Below are 20,101 nucleotides of genomic sequence, written 5' to 3'. Positions count from 1 at the left end.
TCTCTGTGATATTGTTCAAGGTAGGTCACAGAATATGCTCTGTGTCTTATCTGCCTGTTGCCTTTGTGTTGCTGGAGATCTGTTGGAACACAGTATTGACAGGGGGCTTACACCCTCCTTGTTGACTTGGTCTTTTTCTTTTCAGAGATAATTGATTTGCTGTACTTTACCAACATTTTCTTTTTAAATTGCAAACTGACTGTAATTTCAAACCTGCTATTTTAGATAATATGTAGAATACAATTCACTTTGCAGCGAAGACCACAACACAATATAAGGAGCGATACAGAATTAGCAGTGTTTATGGGATAGGCTCCATAGATCATTGTATGGTCCATTTTGTTGGCCATATTACATGTCCATTGTTGACGCTTCTCCAACTATTCCCGATTGACTTCTCTGCAACAACTCTTCTTCTGCACTTAACACGTTGTGGCACCATGCTTCGTGGTGAATATCCAGACTGTGTCCTTTGACTACATTTTCCTAGGTTTCTGATTGAATGTCACATTCCGTAAGACTTTACTTCACAAGTATCCCAAAGAAAGATACTGATGAGGGAGGCTAACAGTCCATCCAGTTCATTGTTCCATGTCACAAGTTTGATGAGCAGAACACAAAAAATATTTTACAGTATTCTGCTCAGGTTACAATGGAGAACTGGTGTAACTTAAGCAGAAATCCTGCCTAGCATGTTTTGAGTTTATTATACCTTCCAGATCTTTTGTATCTCCTTTCTAGCTAGTTTAACACTTTTCATTAAGAAACTACATCTCCATTTTTTCAATTTTATTCAACCTGTACATATTAAATTATATGTGTTGAATTTCAGCTGCTGTACTTCTTCCCACTTGCAGATTGTGTCTAGATTCTTCTGCAGCTTTGGCCACTTCATCAGACATGATTGCCACCTCTCCAACCATTTGTCATCATCTGCAAATTTGATCAACTTACATTGCTTTCCTGAATTCAGATTGTTTATGTAGATGGGAAATGTAGGGCCGTGCAGCACCAATCCTGGAACAATTCATTAAGAGCAGCTTCAGCTGGAGTGTTGTGTCCAATTCTGGGCACCACAGTTTTGGAAGGAAATGAAAGCTTTGAAGAGATTAAAAAGGAGATTCACTAGAATGGCTTAAGGGATGAGGGATTACAGACATGTGGATAGACTGGAGAAGCTGGGGTTGTTCTTCTTAGAACAGAGAAGATTAAGAGATTTGATAGAGGTGTTTAAAATCATGAAAAGTTCAAATAGAGTAAATAAAGAGAAACTGTTCCCAATGGCTAAAGGATTGATAATCAGAAGGCACAGATTTAAGGTGTTTGGCAAAAGAATCAAAAGCAACACGAAAAGCTTTTTTATGTAACGAGCGGTATTTGAAATGCATAGCCTGATAGGGTGGTGTAAACAGATTCAGTAATAGTTTATAAAAGGGAATTGGATAAATACTTGAAGGAGAAAATATTGCAGGGATATTGGGAAAGAACAGAGGAGTGAGGCTAACTGGATTACTGTACAAAAGAGCTGATTCAGATTCAATGGGTCAAATGACAGCCTCCTGTTCTGTACTACTCTATGACCTTTCTGTCCTTTTTCTTGTCCTAGCTGACTGTTGATTACAGCTTTGGGAAATCATTTGCTTGTTATGCAAGCCACATGTCAGTGCCACCAGAGCTGTGTTTGTATAAACATGACTTTGATGCTAGTCATGTTGACACATTGCAGCACTCCAGTGTTTATCACTGTCTTTTTTGCTGAGAGACCATTTATGGAATTTTTCTGGATGTGTCTGAGATAAAGGGTTGAATTTTACAGATCCCCTGACGTCAGGGGACATGGCAGGGGGGCCGGAAAATGCCTCCTGGAGAGGGCCGCCACGCACCCCGACACCATGAGGGCCCAGCCCGATATTGCCGACGGCAGTGAGCCCTTGTGTTGGATCCCCGCCGCTCGGCGACGGGATCGCCATTAATATATTGAAATAAATTTAAATTAATTACTTAATTACCTTTACGTTTCTGCCGTCTGTTCCCATGCGATATTTGTGCTGGACGGCGCTCCCGCGCCTTTGGATTCCTGCCCAGGGAATCGAGGTGTAACATTGGTGGAGGGGGGGAGGAGGTAAGTTTCTCAGTGCGGTGGGGGCGCGCTGGATCAAAGTAATATCATTGGTGTAGGGGATGGTGGGAAGGGTTATAGTTTAAAGTTTATGTACTTTGTTGGGGGAAGGTCAGGTGGAGTCTTTTGGGGGGGAGAGGGCAACTAATTAATTGTTATTGGGGGGTGGGAGAGGGACAGAATAAATGTATTTAATTTTTTTATTAAATGTTTCCTTTAAATATTTAAATTGAATGGGAGGGCTCGAAGCCCATTAAAAATGGTGTCAGCGCATGCGCACAGGCAGCTGACGCCATTGCCGGGGATGGATAGCCCGCCCCCTCCACATCATTGAGGGGGGCAGGGGCAGTCCTCCCCGGCTATTTAAATGAGCCGCCATGCTGAATATCGCGGCAGCTCCTCAATGTGTTTTCGTCGTGGCGAACTTGTAAAATTCAGTCCAAAGATCCAAGGGCTGCATCTTTGTCCCTGGACACCAAGGAGATGAAGGAATTCTTTGACCAGTGATGAAAGTCATCGATGCAATCAAATGTTTTCAAGTCATCTGTCTTGCTGAGCTTTCTAAAAATGTGGGGGCTGTAATGATAGACAACAACAGCAACTTGTACTTATATAGCACCTTTAACATAATAAAACATCCAAAGGCACTTCACAGAGGCATTATAAAACAAAATATTACACTGAGCCACTTAAGGAGATACTGGAGCAGATGACCAAAATCTTGGTCAATGAGTTTTTAGGTTTTAAGAAGCCTCTTAAAGGAGGAAAGCAAGGTGAACAAGTTTAGGGACGGAATTCCAGAGCTTCGGACCTAGGCAGGTGAAGGCATGGCCACAAATGGTACAGCTTTTAAAATTGGGGATGTTCAAGAGGCCAGAATTAGAGGACCGCAGATATCTTGGAGGGTTCTAGGGCTGGAGGAGATTACAGAGATAAGGAGGGGCGAGGCCATGGAGGGATTTGAAAACAAGGATGAGAATTTTAAAATCGAGGCATTTTTTAACTGGGAGCCAATGTAGTTAGTGAGCACAGGGGTGATGGGTGAATGGCATTTGGTGCAAGTTAGGACACAGGCAGAGTTTTGGATGACCTCGTGTTTACGGAAGGTAGAATGTGGGAGGCCAATCAGGAGTGCATTACAGTAATCAATATTATAATATTATACCAGGAAATTGATAGCTGTCATTGGCAGTACTCTTTGTTAAGTGCTTAAATTGTGCCACAGGTTGCACTCTTTATTCATCACCAGACAGAAGCAATCCTTTTTGAATGCTACAGCTGGAAACATAGTGTAAGTACAGTTAGAACAGTCCTCCCCTGGTAGGCAAACTCTGACTGCATAATGGACATTTTGGAGAGACTGAATATACAGAACCTCTCAATGCATGGAGTGCACGTTGGCATCCTGTGCTTTGGTGGGAATGAACTTCAAGAAAATGCTGGCTCTTTTTCCTCTCTTGCATTCCATCAACATCACTGATACCTTTTGGATTTGAAAGGGATTATTTAGGAACATAGCCTTCCGGTTTCATATATGAAGCCAAACATTCCTTGGTATCTGCAGTATTTGTAGGAACACATCAGTTCCTACACTTGGCAGTATAATTGCAATGAAAGAATCTGTTTGCATTCAATACAGCCTGATCCCAAAAGCCTGGCAGGAACAACATTTTATCCTCTTTGCTGCACATATCTTGATACCCTTACCCAACAAAAATGTATCAATGTCAGTCTTGACCCAGTTTAAATGTTGAGGAGTTCTCTGATTCAATCACTAACTCTGGTGTGATACACAGGCTCACTAACTTCAGTGTTTTTTAAAAAAAGGTAAGGGGTCGTCCATTTAGGACTGGGATGAGGAATGTGTTCACTCCATGGGTTGTGAATCTTTGGAATTCTCTACCCCAGAGGATTGTGGATCATTATGGTTATCCATCATCTCCTTCTCAAAACCATTCCTGGAACTCGCTGCCTACGTGGGTTGTGGAAGCGAAGACGATCAATAATTTCAAAAGGAAATTGGATAGGCTCTTGAGGGAAATAAAATTGCAGGGCTTCGGGGATAGAGAATAGAATGGGACTGACTGGATTGCTGTACAGAGAGTCGGCATAGACTTGATAGGCTGAATGGCTTCCTTCTGTGCTGTTATGACTCCATGACTCAAAATTTTCAGTGTTCTGGAATAGATATTCCTCAATATTCCTCTCCCTAGTACCAGGGATGTTGCACTTTTGATAGAGTAGATGGGGAGAAATTGTTTGGACTGGCAGGAGGGTCAATAAGCAGAGCACAAGATAATTGGCAAAAAAGCCAGAGGGGCAATAAAGAGAAATGTTTTTATGTAACTAGTTGTTATGCTCTTGAATGCACTGAAAGGGTGGTAGAAGGAAATTCAATAGTAATTTTCAAAGGGGAATTGGATATATGCACGAAAAGGAGAAATTTGATCATGGTAGTGGTATAGTAGTATACTATATGGTAGATGTATAAATGGACTTTAGGAAGGCATTTGGCAAAGTACCACACAGGAGGCTTGTAAAGGTGAAACCCCATGGAATTAGTGGGAAAGTGGTGGTGTGAGTACAGAATTGGCTTATTGACAGGGAACAGAGGATGGTGGTGGATGATGTTTTTCAGACTGGGAGATGGTTTGCAGTGGTGTCCCCAAGGGTCAGTTTTGGGTCCATTACTCTATTAGAGTCCATTAAAGAACCAGCACAGACAAGATAGGCTTATTGGCCTTCTGTGATATATGTTTCTATATCCTAGTTTGCAGACGACAGTAAGGTATCAGGCAAAAACGTTCTGTAGATGAGAGCAGGAAGTTACTTAGTGACATAGAGAGACTAAGTGAGTGGACAGAACTCTAGCAGATGGAGTTTAATGTGGGTAAGTGTGACATGATCCACTTTGGATCTGAAAAAAACAAATCTGAATATGATGAGAGACTAGGAGCTGTGGAGGAGCAAAAGGATTTCAGTGTCCAGGTACACAAATCACTAAAAGCTAGTGCACAGTTACAAAAAGTAATCAAGATGAATGTTGGCCTGTATCTCAATGGGGCCGAAATACAAAAGTGAAGAAGTTGTGCAGGACCTTGTTCAGAACCCAACTGGAGTACTGCATTCAATTTGGAACACCGCACCTTAGGAAAGATATATTGGCCTTGGAGGGTGCACAGTGCACATTCAGCAGAATGATACCGGGACTTAAAGGGTTTAATTATGAGGACAGATTGCATAAATCTGTAATAAATGATAAATTCATTTATATTCACGAGTTAAAAGAATGAGGAATGATCTGCAAAGCTGATGGAGATGGTAGGCTCCAAAGCTGCACAGTATCAGCTTCAGCTGGATTTGAATATATTTGGCAATTTGACACACAGTTTGAAAATGAAATTCAATGTAGAGAACTGTAAAGTGCTTCAGGTGGGGGTCAAATAAATCCAGGAAGGAACTATTAAATTAAAAGAAAATAATGTGCATGGAAAATAATAGAGCTTTGGGAGTTCTGATTGAGAATAAATTGAAACTATTGCAACAATGCCTGGTGGCAGTGAGTAGAGCAAATGAAATGTTGGGATGGATTAAAAGGTCAATAGTGAACCAAAATAGTACGGTAATACTGCCATTTTATAAACCATTACTGTGACCACACTTGGAATACTGTGCACAGTTCTGGTCGCCACAGTACAAAAAGGAATATTGCAGCTAATACAAGGTTTACAGATGAGAGCAATGAAAATGATTGAAACGATGGAAGGATTGGATTATGAGGAGCGATTATGCAAATTGGGCATGTTCTCTCCAGAAAACAGAAGGTTGAGAGGTGAAATGATTATGGGTTTTTGGATTCGAAAGGAACTAGACAATGTAGACCATGATAAGTTATTTTACCTTGTGCAGAACAGTAGAGCCTGAGGAATCATTCTGCACTTGAAGGGGGTTAAAATCAAAACTAATCTCAGAAATAATATTTTCAGTGAGTGAGTGGTCAATCTATGGAACAGGCTGTCTTGGGAGATGGTAGAAGTAATTAGTATTGATTCATTCAAATGCACATTAGATTTTTTTCAGGAAAATAACATTTTGGGATGCAGTGTATGAGTAATTTGAGATATAGCATGCTAAATGTAGAATGCTTGGGAGGAAATTGGTGACTTTGTATCTATCGTTCCCAAACCATTAGGGTTTTCCTCGTGTCATGTCTGCGTCTGTTGTAGACTAATTGATATAGATTGATTGCTTCGATTGATCAACTCCAATATCATTATATCATGCGACTACTAGGATAACAGAAGGCAAACTAGATGGATCATTGTCTTTTTTTCATCCAGCAATTCCTATGTACCTAATCAAAATCTTTAAAATGATAAAGGGATTAGATAGGGTAGATATCAAAATATTAAGAGAAACTATTTCTTTTTTTGGGGAATCCAGAACAAAGGGACATAATTCTTAAAATTCGAGCATGAATGAATTTGGATATTTGGAACTCTCCGAAAAGGCAGTAGATGATGGGTCAATTGAAATTTTCAAGACAGATCATTAGATTTTTGTTAGGTTAGAGTATCAAGGGATACAACACGATGGAGGGTGTCTTTGGAGTGAAGAAGGTACTTTGGGCAAGATTTTCTTGCGGGTTTCTGAATCCCGCTGTTAGGACCAGGTGAGAAAGGTGTCTAGGGGGCCCTCTCAGCCTTCACCTGGTCTTACCATAACAGGGTTTAATTTTAAACACACCATGTTTTCAGCTCCCCCCTGGTGAATCCTTGTTCACCGCTTTCCAATTATAAGGCAAAGAAACCAGCACAAACAGGTTTTTTTTAGGTTTAAAGAAGAAAAGTTGAAATTTATTGAACTTAAACCTAAACTTTCATTCGGTTGACGCCTACGGATACACGACGCGCCCATTCTAGCATGCATATGTGATACACACATGCAAATAGAAACAGAAAAGAGCAGAAGAAAAAATAAAGTGAAAAGTTTGAGGCAATATCTGAAGAGTTTTTGTTACGGTTCTTCGAGCTCACTGTAGAGTCCTTGATTGTAGGTGGTTCTTGTTTTTCGTTCGAGCCCAGTATTCTTCTTAAACCTTGTTCGCTGGAGGAGACTTTTCTGTCTTGTGGTTCATGTGTCTTCAGTGAATTCAGAGGCTTGTGAGACAGAGATAGGAGATATCTTCTCAGTCCAGGAGCAAACAGACACTCTGAGTTCAAACTGTTCGTGCAATTCACCTGCCAAGCAGGTTAATCATGTGACAAACTGGTCTGACCACGTCTTGGATTGTATCACTGTAGCAGTCTCTGGAATGCTCTTCTTACACACAATATCTGGTGATCAAGGTCCATTGTGGGTTGAATGTGTCATGGGTCAATTGAAATTTTCACGACAGATCATTAGATTTTTGTTAGGTTAGAGTATCAAGGGATACAACATGATGGAGAGTGTCTTTGAAGTGAAGAAGGTACTTTGGGCAGGATTTTCTTACGGGCTTCTGAACCCCGCCATCAAGTTTAAATGGGGGCCAGAAGCCTGCACCATGTAGGAAACAAGTCACGCAACTGTGATTTTGCCTGAATTCACCAATTGATGGACAGAGGGCGAGCTAGCTGTCCAATTAAGAAGGCCCTCCAGATTGAAAATAGCAGCAGAATGCCATGGTAGATAAGTATGTGGGAGGGCAACCCAAAATGGAGCTGCCCTCTCTCCAACTTTTTCAAACTTAAAATAAAACATGGCCTTTGCAGCTGGGCCACCACTATGGGGGAACCCTTCCATAAGGCGGCCTGTGGCTGTTGCTAAACCCAAGCAGGTAGGGAGGTCCTCTAAGAATTGCTGGAGCGCTGACCTCCCCATCTGCTGCTGGGAGGCTGTCTCCAGGCATCTAAACTGTCCCCACCACTTGGGATCCTGGAGGCAGACTGGAAAATCCCTTGTGTCCATTAACTATTTCAGTTGGCTACCCTCTTCCCACCCCACCTTTGGGAAAATGGCCCAGGGGTGGAATGGAGCCAGGAAACCGGCACGCTGGCCAGCAGCACTATTTTTAACTCCCGCCCACCTTCATTTCTGGCCCCAGCGGGAGCTAAAAATCCTGCCTTTTGTCTCCATAAGGACTATGCCAATAGGTAGATTGGTGAGGATGAGATCAAGTAGGTTTTTCCTTCGTGTTGGTTCTCTCACCACCTTCTGCAAGCCCAGTCTGGCAGATACGTCTTTCATGACCAGGCCAGTTCTGTTGGTAGTGCTTCCGAGCCACTCTTGGCAACGAACATTGAAGTCCCCCACCCTGAGTATTTATGTGCCCTTGCTACCATCTGTGCCTCTTCCAAATGGTGTTCAACTTGAAGGAGTACTGATTCATCATTGAGAGAGGCCGGTAGATGGTAATCAGCAGGTGTTTCCTTGCCCATATTTGATTTGATGCCCTGAGGCTTCATGAGGTCTCGAGTCCCATGGCCACTCCCACCTGACTGTATCCCACTGTGCCGCCACCTCCGATCAGCCTGTCCTGCTGGTGAGACAGGCCATACCCAGGAATGGTGATGGAGGAGTCTGGGACATTGGCTTAAAGGTATGGTTCTGTGAGTATGACTACGTCAGGTTGTTGCTTGAATAGTCTGTCGAAGTGTTCTCCCAATGTTGGGACAAGTCCCCAGATGTTAATGAGGAGGACTTTGCAGGGTCAACTGGGCCGGGCGTGCCTTTATCATATCTGATACCTAGGCCAGTGCTAGGTGGTCTGCCCTGTTTTATTCTTATTTGACTTGTCTGTAGTGCTAGACCATTTCAGAGGCAGTTAAGAGTCAATCACATTGCTGTGGGTCTAAATTCACATGCAAGCCTGACCAGGTAAGGATGGCAGATTTGCTTCCCTGAAGAATATTAGTGAACCAGCTGGGTTTTTACTACAGTATGGTAATTTCACAGTCGGTGTTACTGTAATTAGCTTTTTATTTCAGATTTATTTAATTAATTGAATTTAAATGGCTCTAGCTGCCTTGGTGCGATTTGAACTTATGACTCCAGAGCATAGTCCAGGTCTTTGGTTTACTATTCCAGTAATGTCACCACTATGACATACGAATTAGGAGCAGCAGAAGGTCACTCGGCCCCTCGAGCCTGCTCCGTTCATGGCTGAACTGATTACTCCACATATCCACCTACCCCCGATAACCTTCCACCCCGTTGCTTATCAAGAATCTATCTACCTCTGCCTTAAAAATATTCAAAGACTCTGCTTCCACTGCCTTTTGAGGAAGAGAATTCCAAAGACTCACGATCCTCTGAGAGAAAACATTTCTCCCCATCTCTGTCTTAAATGGGCAACCCCTTATTTTTAAACAGTGACCCCTAGTTCGAGATTCTCCCACAAACATCCTTTCCACATCCACTCTCACAAGACCCCTCAGGAACTTACATGTTTCAATCAAGTCGCCTCTTACTCTTCTAAATTCCAGCGGATACACGCCTAGCCTGTCCAATCTTACCTCGTAAGACAGCCCACCCATTCCAGGTATTAGTCCAGTAAACCTTCTCTGTACTGCCTCCAATGCATCTACATCCTTAAATAATACCGTACACAGTACTCCAGATGTGGTTTCACCTATGCCCTGTACAGCTGAAGCATAACCTCCCTACTTTTGTATTCAGTTTCCCTCGCGATAAACGATAACATTCTATCAGCTTTCCTAATTACGTGCCGTACCTGCATTTTAGCCGTTTGCAATTCATGCACTAGGATACCCAGATCCCTCTGCATCTCAGAGCTCTGCAATCTCTCACCATTTCGGTAATATGCTTTTTTATTCTTCCTGCCAAAGTAGACAATTTCACACTTTCCCACATTATACTCCATTTGCCAGATCTTTGCCTACTCACTTAACCTATCTATATCCCTTTGTAGCCTCCTTATGTCCTCTTCACAAGTTACTTTCCTACCTATCTTTGTGTCATCAGCAAATTTAGCAACCATACCTTTGGTCCCTTCATCTAAGTCATTTAGATAAATTGTAAAAAGTTGAGGCCCCAGCACAGATCCCTGTGACACACCACTCGTTACAACTTGCCAACCAGAAAATGACCCATTTATGCCTGCTCTCTGTTTCCTGTTAGCTAACCAATCTTCTATCCATGCCGATATGTTGCCCCCTACACCATGAGCTTTAATTTTCTGCAATAACCTTTGATGTGGCACCTTATCAAATGCCTTTTGGAAATCTAAGTACAATACATCCACTGTTTCCCCTTTATCCACAGCACATGTATCTCCCTCAAAGAACTCCAATAAATTGGTTGAGCATGATTTCCCTTTCACAAAACCATGTTGACTCTGCCTGATTGCCTTGAATTTTTCTAAATGCCCTGCTTCAACATCTTTAATAATAGCTTCTAACATTTCCCCTACGACAGGATGTTAAGCTAACTGGCCTGTAATTTCCTGCTTCCTGTCTCCCTCCCTTTTTGAATAAATCATGCAACAAAAACATTGGAAGTGGCTTCTAAAACACACAGTGGTTAAACTTGAATTTATATATTTTCAGGTGATGGCAATCCGGAAAGTTCTGAATCGGCAAGAAAAACCTCATGGGCTTTACCCCAATTATCTGAGCCCTGTTACTGGTCACTGGGGGCAGCGTAAGTAACAGTATAAACTCACCAACACTGTCTTTCACTTCTATGATTTAATCTCCAAATTTCACCTGTTGACTTCTCAAACACACTTCTTATGTAAAAGGGAAAATTTTGGTGAAATTGTAGCCAACTAAGAATTGCTGTATTTATGGAATGGAATATAATAATGATGAAAGATAGCTATACAGCTGTCAAATTTAGCTCCAGGTGAGTTTTAGGTGGGTGGGGAAAAGATGAGTTGGAATTTCATTTGGTGCTCCAGAAATAAGCCTGGATTATTTTAACTCCCACGGCTTATTGCTGTCTGCCAGCATGGCGGTAGGAGCAGGAATGGTCTCTCAGAAGAGAAACTGAGATCCAGAGCAGGGAGACCTAAACTTTCCTAGTGGAGCCCAGAGGAGCACTCCTTCTCCTCTTGTAAATTTATCAGTTTTCTTTGTGGGAACCTTTCAGGGTTTCTTCACATCCCTATCCTCTTATGACTTAGTTCAATTTGGTAGGAAAGCCACAGCAGGCTCAGGCCACAGTTAAAATTGCACTTGGGCACCAACTGTATAGTTGCAAAAGGACCTCACTGGCTTTGGGAGCTGGGGTGTGTGGTGGTTGGAGGAGGACCTTGGCTGCCCATCCAGAAGCCCACATAAAAATTGCAGTTGGCAGAATTTGGGCAGCCCAAGGGTGGCTATGTAACCTGGGCTATTTTAGCTGCCAACTTCCCTGGCTTCTCTCAGGTGATTAGGGATAAAGATGATCCCTCAGTGTTTGCTAAATTGTAAACAAAATTATCACTGTTTTATCATTGTTAATTAGTTTTAACCTGAGAATGCTGTTGGTTTATGAACCTTCATTGCATATCTTACACCAAAATATGTTGAAGTTACATCATATAACCAGGCATTTTTGGCCCAACCAGTCCAGTTTGGTATAAACCCTGTACACAAGCAGATAGTCATTAACTCATTTATTCACCCCCTTTCCATATTCGTTTTGCCCCTTTTGTCTTCACCTATTCAATCTAATTTTGAATGTTGACAGGAACAATTTTAACCTACTCTGCCCATGGCAATGAGGCAACCAGAGTTAAAATTGACTGTGAAAACTTACCACCCCATTGCTGTCCACTGCTAGCTTAACAGGGCCTTTTTTTAGCCAGCCAAATTGCTCGCTAGTCTTGGAAGAACTTGGGTGGGGGCCTATTAATACATGCAGAGCGGTTCTATGATGTCATTCATACCCCATGTGACATGTTAACCACTGACTGTGTGGGGAGCACCCATTGGCATTCTGCTCTATGAAATGTGATCTGAGGTAACAAGAGGCTCTGTAAAGGAAGTGTTAAACTTTCTTTTGTAGGGCTAAAGAGTGCTCCCTGGGGTCCACAAGGAAAGGCTGAGCCTCTGCTGCCCTGGATTCCCCCCTTCCCTCATTCCTAAATGCAAGACCCTGTAATACTCAATCCCATCCCAGCAACTTATTTGAGTGCTGGAAGGTGTCCTCTAAGCAGCCTGATCTTTGATTGCTAGCAGCTAGCTGGCTATCTCTTTCCACCCATTTCAGGTGGGCAGCTGCCACCAAGATGTAAAGTAGGCTTGGGAGTTAAAATAGTCCAAGCCTCAAATTGATGACATTAGGGCTGCTTGATGCTCACTTTCCGTGTGAAATGCGCTCCTAGTTAAATTCCGTCTATAGTTTTGGCTTCAACCACTAACTTGGGAGGTGAATTCCACAATCTTGCAGCTCTCTGCGTGAAACCTTTTACCTTGTTCTAAATCTTTTTCAATTAATTTTGATAAACTTTATTGCAAAGTTTTCAGACATGCCAGTCTTTGTAAATCTCACTTTTGTCACAAATTAGCACTTTGCTGTTATAATTGCATGGGCTTTCACCTCATGTTTAAATGTTAATTGGTGTAATGCTCTGCCATTAATGCTCTGTATCCTCAAAAATGTCATGCTCATTTGCATATCCATTGGAGAATCTATTGGTGCAAATGCCATGTAAAACAACTAATATGTTGGGAGTACATGGAAATTAGAATTAAATCTTCAGTTAATTGTGGCTAAAGTTTGCTGTAGCAGGTTGGGGAGAAACAGGTACATAGCAAAATGATTACTGTTTAGTTTTTACTGTTCGCTAACTTCACTGGATGGTTCATTTGCCTTTATGTCCTGCTTTTCAAGAATGCTGACCGCTACAGGATTTGATATTAACAAACAAAAGAAGGGACAAAGGCATGATGAGGAAGAATCTAAGAAGAGCTCATAGTTTCAGTGAGACTGATATTAAAACCTTCTCAAAGAGATAGATCAGGGAGAGGTAGCTGGTTCTCATTGGAAAGAAACCTCAAAAAATATCTCTCTTGCCATGTGGAAGGATGTGGCACTAACACTGAGTCCCAAATCTCTCAACCACTGAACTGCAAACACAGCAGCAAGAAGTTCAGTGACTTGACCAGGCAAGTAAGGCAGCACACTGACCATTCTCCCTTTTTTCCCCTGGGCACCAGCACACTCTTCACCTTCTTAAAATTAAGAGCTGACAAGTCATTCTTCTCACAGCTGAAGTGGGTAGTCACTGGGGATCTTACAGTATGTGTTCCCATAGTATTTACTTGCAAGCACAATCTTAAAACCACTTTGTCCACTTTTACATGGTCTTACATTAGCTGTCATACTCCACCTGGGAGACAGTCCTCAATTGCCAGCATTCATTTAATTTACTAAATTGTGTTGCAATGTTCAAGAGGGGCCGGATACAGGAATGGAGAACCCTAACATTCAAGAGCTCACTCTTCATGAGAAGCAAGCCATGGAGCTGTTGGACAAGGACTTTGATCTTGCCATAGGAGATGGCGTGGATGGCATATAGTTCCAGTGCCAGGTTAGTGATTCCTCATCTACTCAGTTCTAAAAGCAACCCTATGAAGCACCAATAGCCACAACCTTCCACACCCTTCTCTATGTTCTAGTTGCAAAGGGCTAATGCTCACCCTTTTTTAGCTTCTTTTCTTCTTTCCTACAGGTCCATCACTGCAACTGGCAATGAGGAAGAAGTTGAAGATGATGAGGAGAGACAGAATTTCTTTCTAATGAGCTGTGAAAATGCTGAAGATAAAGAGGGTGAGGAAGCCAAGGCAAAGGTCACCCATGAATCACAGGATGAAGATTCTGCTGTGTGTTCATCTGCCACAATCCCCTTTATCTCACCTCTTATGTCACTTGCATTTTAATTTCCATGCTGCAGCTCAAATACTTCCACCTTGGTGGAATTCGACAGTTAGTCAGAATGTGGCAGTGGGTGATGCACAAAGCACAAAGGAGCTGGGCGAGTAGGTAAGAATGTGCCAACTTCCCAGCAGAGAAGGGTGCACATGCCTCAGAGCCATGGGATCCAGATCTCGTGATAGTACCAGCACAGAGATATCCAATATTCATTACAGGAGAATCAGAAATAGATCACTATGTAGCGCCTGATGAAGCACACAGTGCAAGTTGGGAGGTGACAACAGAGAGCGGACAGTAATGTGGATGCACTTTTTTTTGGAATGTAAGGGGAGATTTTCCACTTCTGCAATATTACATATCAGAAAATTATAAGACCCAGCTCATGATTTTCCGTCCATCAATTTATCCTGCAGCATGTCCATTTATTTTCAGAAAAGACATATTGGGACAGATCTTGAAGTCAACCGTTCGTTACACTTGCACATCTTTGTCCCTGGACTTTTTATGAGCTTTTGCACTGTAAGTTCCTGTCAGTCAACTATCCAAAAATCCCAGTGCCCTCTGCAGAGCATCTGGGACCTGTGTGAACAGGGCCAGCAACACTGTATCTCCTTAGCCAATTAGACTCTGAACCAGAGTCAGTTAAAATATTTAATTCAATGTCATTATCAGGGAAATAAAGATTGGATTACGAGAAAGAAAAATAAAAGGCAGAAGGAGCTTGGGCACAAAGCTAGATGAATCACAATCAGAGTGGATTGCATAAGGAAGTTGAGAGTTTGGCGTTCTTCAGAATTCGGTGGAGAGGAGGAAGGCAGTTTCTTACGTCCAGTTCAAAAGGAGTGGAGCTGCAGAACGCAAAGATTCTAGGTTAATATCTATATATCTAATGTTTAGGTTCTTTGTGTTTAGTGATCTCATTGGTTTTTGTTAAGCTTGAGTGAATAATTAGTCTTTGGTTAGTTCGTTTTGAGGACCAAATAGAAAAAAAGCAGTGTGGTTTAGACCTAGTTAAGAGCAATTATATAAGTAATCACCTTGTATTTTTTATTCGTTCATGGGATGTGGGCGTCGCTGGCTGGGCCAGCATTTATTACCCATCCCTAATTGCTGTTGAGAAGATGATGGTGAGCTGCCTTGTTGAACCGCTGCAGTCCACGTGGGGTAGGTACACCAACAGTGTTGTAAGGAAGGGAGTTCCAGGATTTTGACCCAACGACAGTGAAGGAACAGAGATATAGTTCCAAGTCAGGATGGTATGTGGCTTGGAGGGGAACTTGCAGGTGGTTGTGTTCCCATGCATCTGCTGCCCTTGTCATTCTAGGTGGTAGAGGTCACAGTTTTGGAAGGTGCTGTCAAAGGGGCCTTGGTGCATTGCTGCCTTGCGTCTAGTAGATGGTACACACTGCTGTTACTGTGTGTCGATGGGGGGGGAGGAGTGAATGTTTGTGGATGGGGTGCCAAACAAGTGGGCTGCTTTGTCTTGGATGGTGTCGAGCTTCTTAAGTGTTGTTGGAGCTGCACCCATTAGGCAAGTGGAGAGTATTCCATCACACTCCTAACTTGTGCCTTGTAGCTGGTGGACAGGTTTTGGGGAGTCAGAAGGTGAGTTACTCGCCGAAGGATTCCTAGCCTCTGACCTGCTCTTGTAGCCACAGCATTTATATGGCTACTCCAGTTTAGTTTCTGGTCAATGGTAACCCCCAGGATGTTGATAGTGGGGGATTCAGCGATCGTAATGCCATTAAGTGTGATGGGGAAATGGTTAGATTCTCTCTTGTTGGAGATGGTCATTGCCTGGCACTTGTGTGGTGCAAGTGTTACTTGCCACTTTTCAGCCTAAGCCTGGATATTGTCGAGGTCTTGCTGCATTTCTACATGGACTGCTTCAGTATCTGAGGAGTCGCGAATGGTGCTGAACATCAGTGAACATCCCCGCTTCTGACCTTATGATTGAAGGAAGGTTATTGATGAAGCAGCTGAAGATGGTTGGGCCTAGGACACTACCCTGAGGAACTCCTGCAGTGATGTCCTGGAGCTCAGATGATTGACCTGTAACGACCACAACCATCCTCCTTTGCGCTATGTATGACTCCAACCAGCAGAGAGTTTTCCTCCGATTTCCTTTGACTCCGTTTTGCTAGGGCTCCTTGATGCCATACTCGGGTCAAATGCTGCCTTGATGTCAAGGGCAGTCACTCTCACCTCACCTCTTGAGTTCAGCTCTTTTTTCCATGTTTGAACCAAGGCTGTAATGAGGTCAGGAGCTGAGTGGCTCTGGTGGAACCCAAACTGAGTGTCAAGTGAGTGAGCAAGTGCCGCTTGATAGCACTGTCGATGACGCCTTCCATCACTTTACTGATGATTGAGAGTAGACTGATGGGGCGGTAATTGGCTGGGTTGGACTTGTCCTGCTTTTTGTGTACAGGATATACCTGGGCAATTTTACACATTGCCAGGTAGAGGCCAATGTTGTATCTGTACTGGAACAGCTTGTATCTGACGTGTTCACTTTAAGTTTCTAATTAGAATGGAGGGACAGCTGCAACCAATTCCTGCACCATTGGGAATTTCAGGACGCTTCACTTGCTCTGGAGGCCCACATGTGCAGGAAGTGCCCCAGGCTACTTGAACTCATGTTGCAGGTTTCTGAGCTTGAGGGGCAGCTGGATTCATTGCAGAGCATACAGGTGTCTGAATGTTTCCTGGATTGCAGGTTCCAGAAGGTGGTCACCCCACAGGTGGAGAATTCAGGACAGCAAGTGGGTGGCCACCCAGAAGGGTAAGAAGATGCAGGTTGTGCAGGAAGTCCTCCGGAAGTGCGGCCTGCTCAGCATTGAATACTGGTCAGTGTCATGAAACCTTGAAGGAGTGCAGTACCAAACCTGGCACTGTGAAGCAAAGGACTGGAGAGGGGGATACAGCAAAGTTTAGGACGCAGTAGTAATTGGGGATTCAATAGAGGAACAGACCAGCAATTCTGCTGCATCAATGTGAGACCCATATGCTATGTTGCTTCCCAGGTACCAGGGTAAGAGGCTTCACAGAGAGGTTGCAGAACATTGGGGAAGGGGAAGAGCCAAAAGTTATTGTCCATGTAAGAACCAATGACGTAAGAAGGAAGCGAGTTGAGGTCCTGGGATTGGAATTTAAGGAGTTACGGAGGAAGTTAAAAAGCAGGACCTCAAAGGTAGTAACATCTCTGGATTACTCTGAGTGCCACGTGCTAGTGAGAGGAGAAATAGGAGCATATGGCAAGTTAATGCATGGCAGGAGACATGATGCAGGAGGGAGGGCTTCAGATTCGTGGGACATTAGGACCAGTCCTGTGGTAGAAGGACAGGTTGCACCTGAGCAGTGCGGGGACCAGTATTATTGCAGGCAGGTTAACTAGTGCTGTTGGGAGATTGGTGGGGGATGCGGGTGTTTCAACGCATTTAGCAGAGGATTGGGTACCGATATGTAGTATTAAAAAGAAGAAACAAGGTGTACAGAGGAATGGGAGCAAGTGTTAGAAATAATACAGAATTAGTTGGGATCATAGAAAATACAAAGAGGTCTAAGTTAGGTTTGGAGTGCATATGTGCATGGTACTAAGTGTGATTAATAAGCTTGGTGAGCTGCACCTGTAAATAACCAAGAGGGAATGTGATGTGACGATAACTGGGACCTCGTTTAAAAAAGGGAAGGATTGGATGCTTAATATTCCTAGGAATAAGGTATTCAGGAAAGTTAAGAAAGGGAGAAAAAGGAACAAAGGTAGCAATTTTGAGTACGGAAAAAATTAAAGAGCAAGAAAGAATGAAGGACAGAATCTATTTGGTTGGAGTTAAGAAATAATAAAGGAGTTATTACGCAGGTTGCTGTATTTTATAGGCCACAAACTAGTGGGAAGGAGATAGAGCACAATATTTGCAAAGAAATTATTGAAAGGTCCAGGACTATGGAATAGTGATAATGGGACAAGTTAACTACCTCAATATTGTAAAGGGCAGTGATTGTGTTAAGGGCAGAGAAGGGGACCAATTTCTAAAGTGTGTTCAGGAGAATTTTCTTAATCAGTATACTTCCAGCCCAACGAGGAAGGAGGGATTGCTGGATCTAGTCCTTTAAAGAGGCGATGTTTCAGGTACAGTCTGGGTACCGTCCCCTAAAGATGAAAGGGATCACAACCAAAATCTGAATTCCTTGGAAGACAAAGGAGTTAGAGAGCAGGATGGCATAACTGAAGCACTAAATGAGTACTTTGCATTGGTGTTTACCAAGGAACTTCGTGGGGCTATGCAGATAGGGGCCAGGGTGCAGCCTGCCACCGGGGAATTGAGGTAAGTCTGCATGGAGCTGCTAGAAGCAAATTTCTTCCTCTAAGCATTGTGGTGAATAGCTTTTTTCAGACTGGAGGAACGTGTATCAGGGTGTTCCACAGTGTTCATTACTAGGATCACTGCTGTTTTGATATAAATTAATGACTTGTAAAAGTTAATTTTCAGCGCCAGGGAGCTTGTTTGGCAGTAGTTAAGTCTTACCATACTGTTAATAGTACTTACAGTGGAATGGACAAGCCTTAACTTTTCTTGCATGTTTAGTTCATATAAAGTGGGTAAGTTCCCAAACTTAATGCTGTTCAATGTATTTTGCTGCAAAATCTGCTGCAAAATTAATGTACTAGGCAGTGGGTTATTGGCAGGTATTGTAATAAAGCGAGAACATTTGTTCATGGGGCCAGAATGTTATAATTAAGATCATTGGATTGTTCATACTAGGACATATTTACGGAGTTAAGTACAAGTCCTGTTAATCAGTGACTAATAGCACCAGTCTTCCTGACTGCACATCATCCTCAACCATTTCTTCCATCTTTACTTCCTCCTTTGGTAGAGCTTCAGGTTGACCCTGTTGGGTCTCTTACTGCATGACTGTCTCTCTGGATTGTGAAATTATGCAATAAAATAATTAGAAGCAGCCAGCACGGATTTCAAAAGGAACAATCGTGCTCAACAAATCTCATGGAATTCTTTGAGGAGGTAACATGAGAGATGGGAATACAATGTACACATACTTTAAAAAGAAAAGACTTGCATTTATTTAGCAACTTTCACAACCCCAGGATGTCCCAATATGTTTTACAGCTAATTAAGTATTTTTGAAGTGTTTTCATTGTTGTAATGTAGGAAACGTGACAGCCAATTCGCACAAGCAGAAGTAAACAGTTGATGTTGATGCACCAAGGAGCGGTACAGGGTGGTCATAAATGGAGTGCAAGAAACAAGAGTGTAAAAGTTGGGAATTTAGTGAGAATGGGAATTCAGTGTAGGGGTGAAAAGAGGTGCTGCTTTTTGCCTCCAATAACAACCCCACCACCACCTTGCATTTATATAGTGCCTTCTATATAATAACACATTTTATGTGTGAATTACAAATACTTTAAGAACAATCTCTTCTGATTTCCTAAAACGCATAACTTTTTAGAAATCAAATGGTTATCTTAGGCCCCATCTGCCTCTCAGATGTATGTAAAAGATCCCATGGCACTATTTGGAAGAAGAGAAGGGAAGTTTGCCCTGTTGTCCTGGCCAATATTTATCCCTTAACATCACTTTAAAAATTCATCTGGTCATTCTCATATTGCTTTTTGTGGAACCTTGCTATGCACAAATTGACTGCTGTGTTTCTGACGCGACAACAGTGACCATACTTCAAAAGTAGTTCATTGCCATTAAAGTGCTTTGAGATGTACTGAGGTCATGAAAAGTGCTATATATTTATGCAAGACTTTCTTTCATTTAGACTGACCACATTATGTAAGTTGCGTACTCTTAATTGACTCAAGCTTGTTGGGAAGATTCCAAGTATTTTAATGGATACCATTGTAGTATAGCATGGCATTCTCTTGTATCCAGGTTATTTGCTTCACAAAAGCCTGCATTGAGGCATGACGCTGTGAGCGAGTAATCAGGAATATACCAGGTGAGGCGACACCGCCAGGAGGTGAAAAGTGAGGTTGGAGGAGTGGTGGTGGAGCTGTGTCTTTTACTTTAAACTCTGCCTAGCTTTAAAGGAGCTTTTTTAACATAGCATTATACCTCTGGGGTGGTAGCTTGTCAACAATAGATTCCT

At 42.6% G+C, this 20,101-nt stretch overlaps 1 protein-coding gene across 3 annotated transcripts in view; it reads left to right on the top strand.

The window, feature by feature from the left end:
* LOC137347195 (mannosyl-oligosaccharide 1,2-alpha-mannosidase IA-like) overlaps positions 1-20,101 on the top strand; it is a 220,230-nt gene that overhangs the window by 124,939 nt on the left and 75,190 nt on the right. For all 3 annotated transcript variants that reach the window (XR_010968907.1, XM_068011410.1, XM_068011409.1), the window contains exon 7: positions 10,669-10,762. Coding sequence is in view for 2 of the 3 variants with exons in the window: in XM_068011410.1 (XP_067867511.1) it covers positions 10,669-10,762 (94 nt within the window). In the remaining variant the exon portion in view is untranslated. The remainder of the gene's footprint in view (positions 1-10,668; positions 10,763-20,101) is intronic.

Source organism: Heterodontus francisci, chromosome 31, assembly GCF_036365525.1.
Source record: "Heterodontus francisci isolate sHetFra1 chromosome 31, sHetFra1.hap1, whole genome shotgun sequence".
NCBI classification, from domain to species: domain Eukaryota; kingdom Metazoa; phylum Chordata; class Chondrichthyes; order Heterodontiformes; family Heterodontidae; genus Heterodontus; species Heterodontus francisci.
This window is presented reverse-complemented; position numbering and strand designations above follow the sequence as displayed.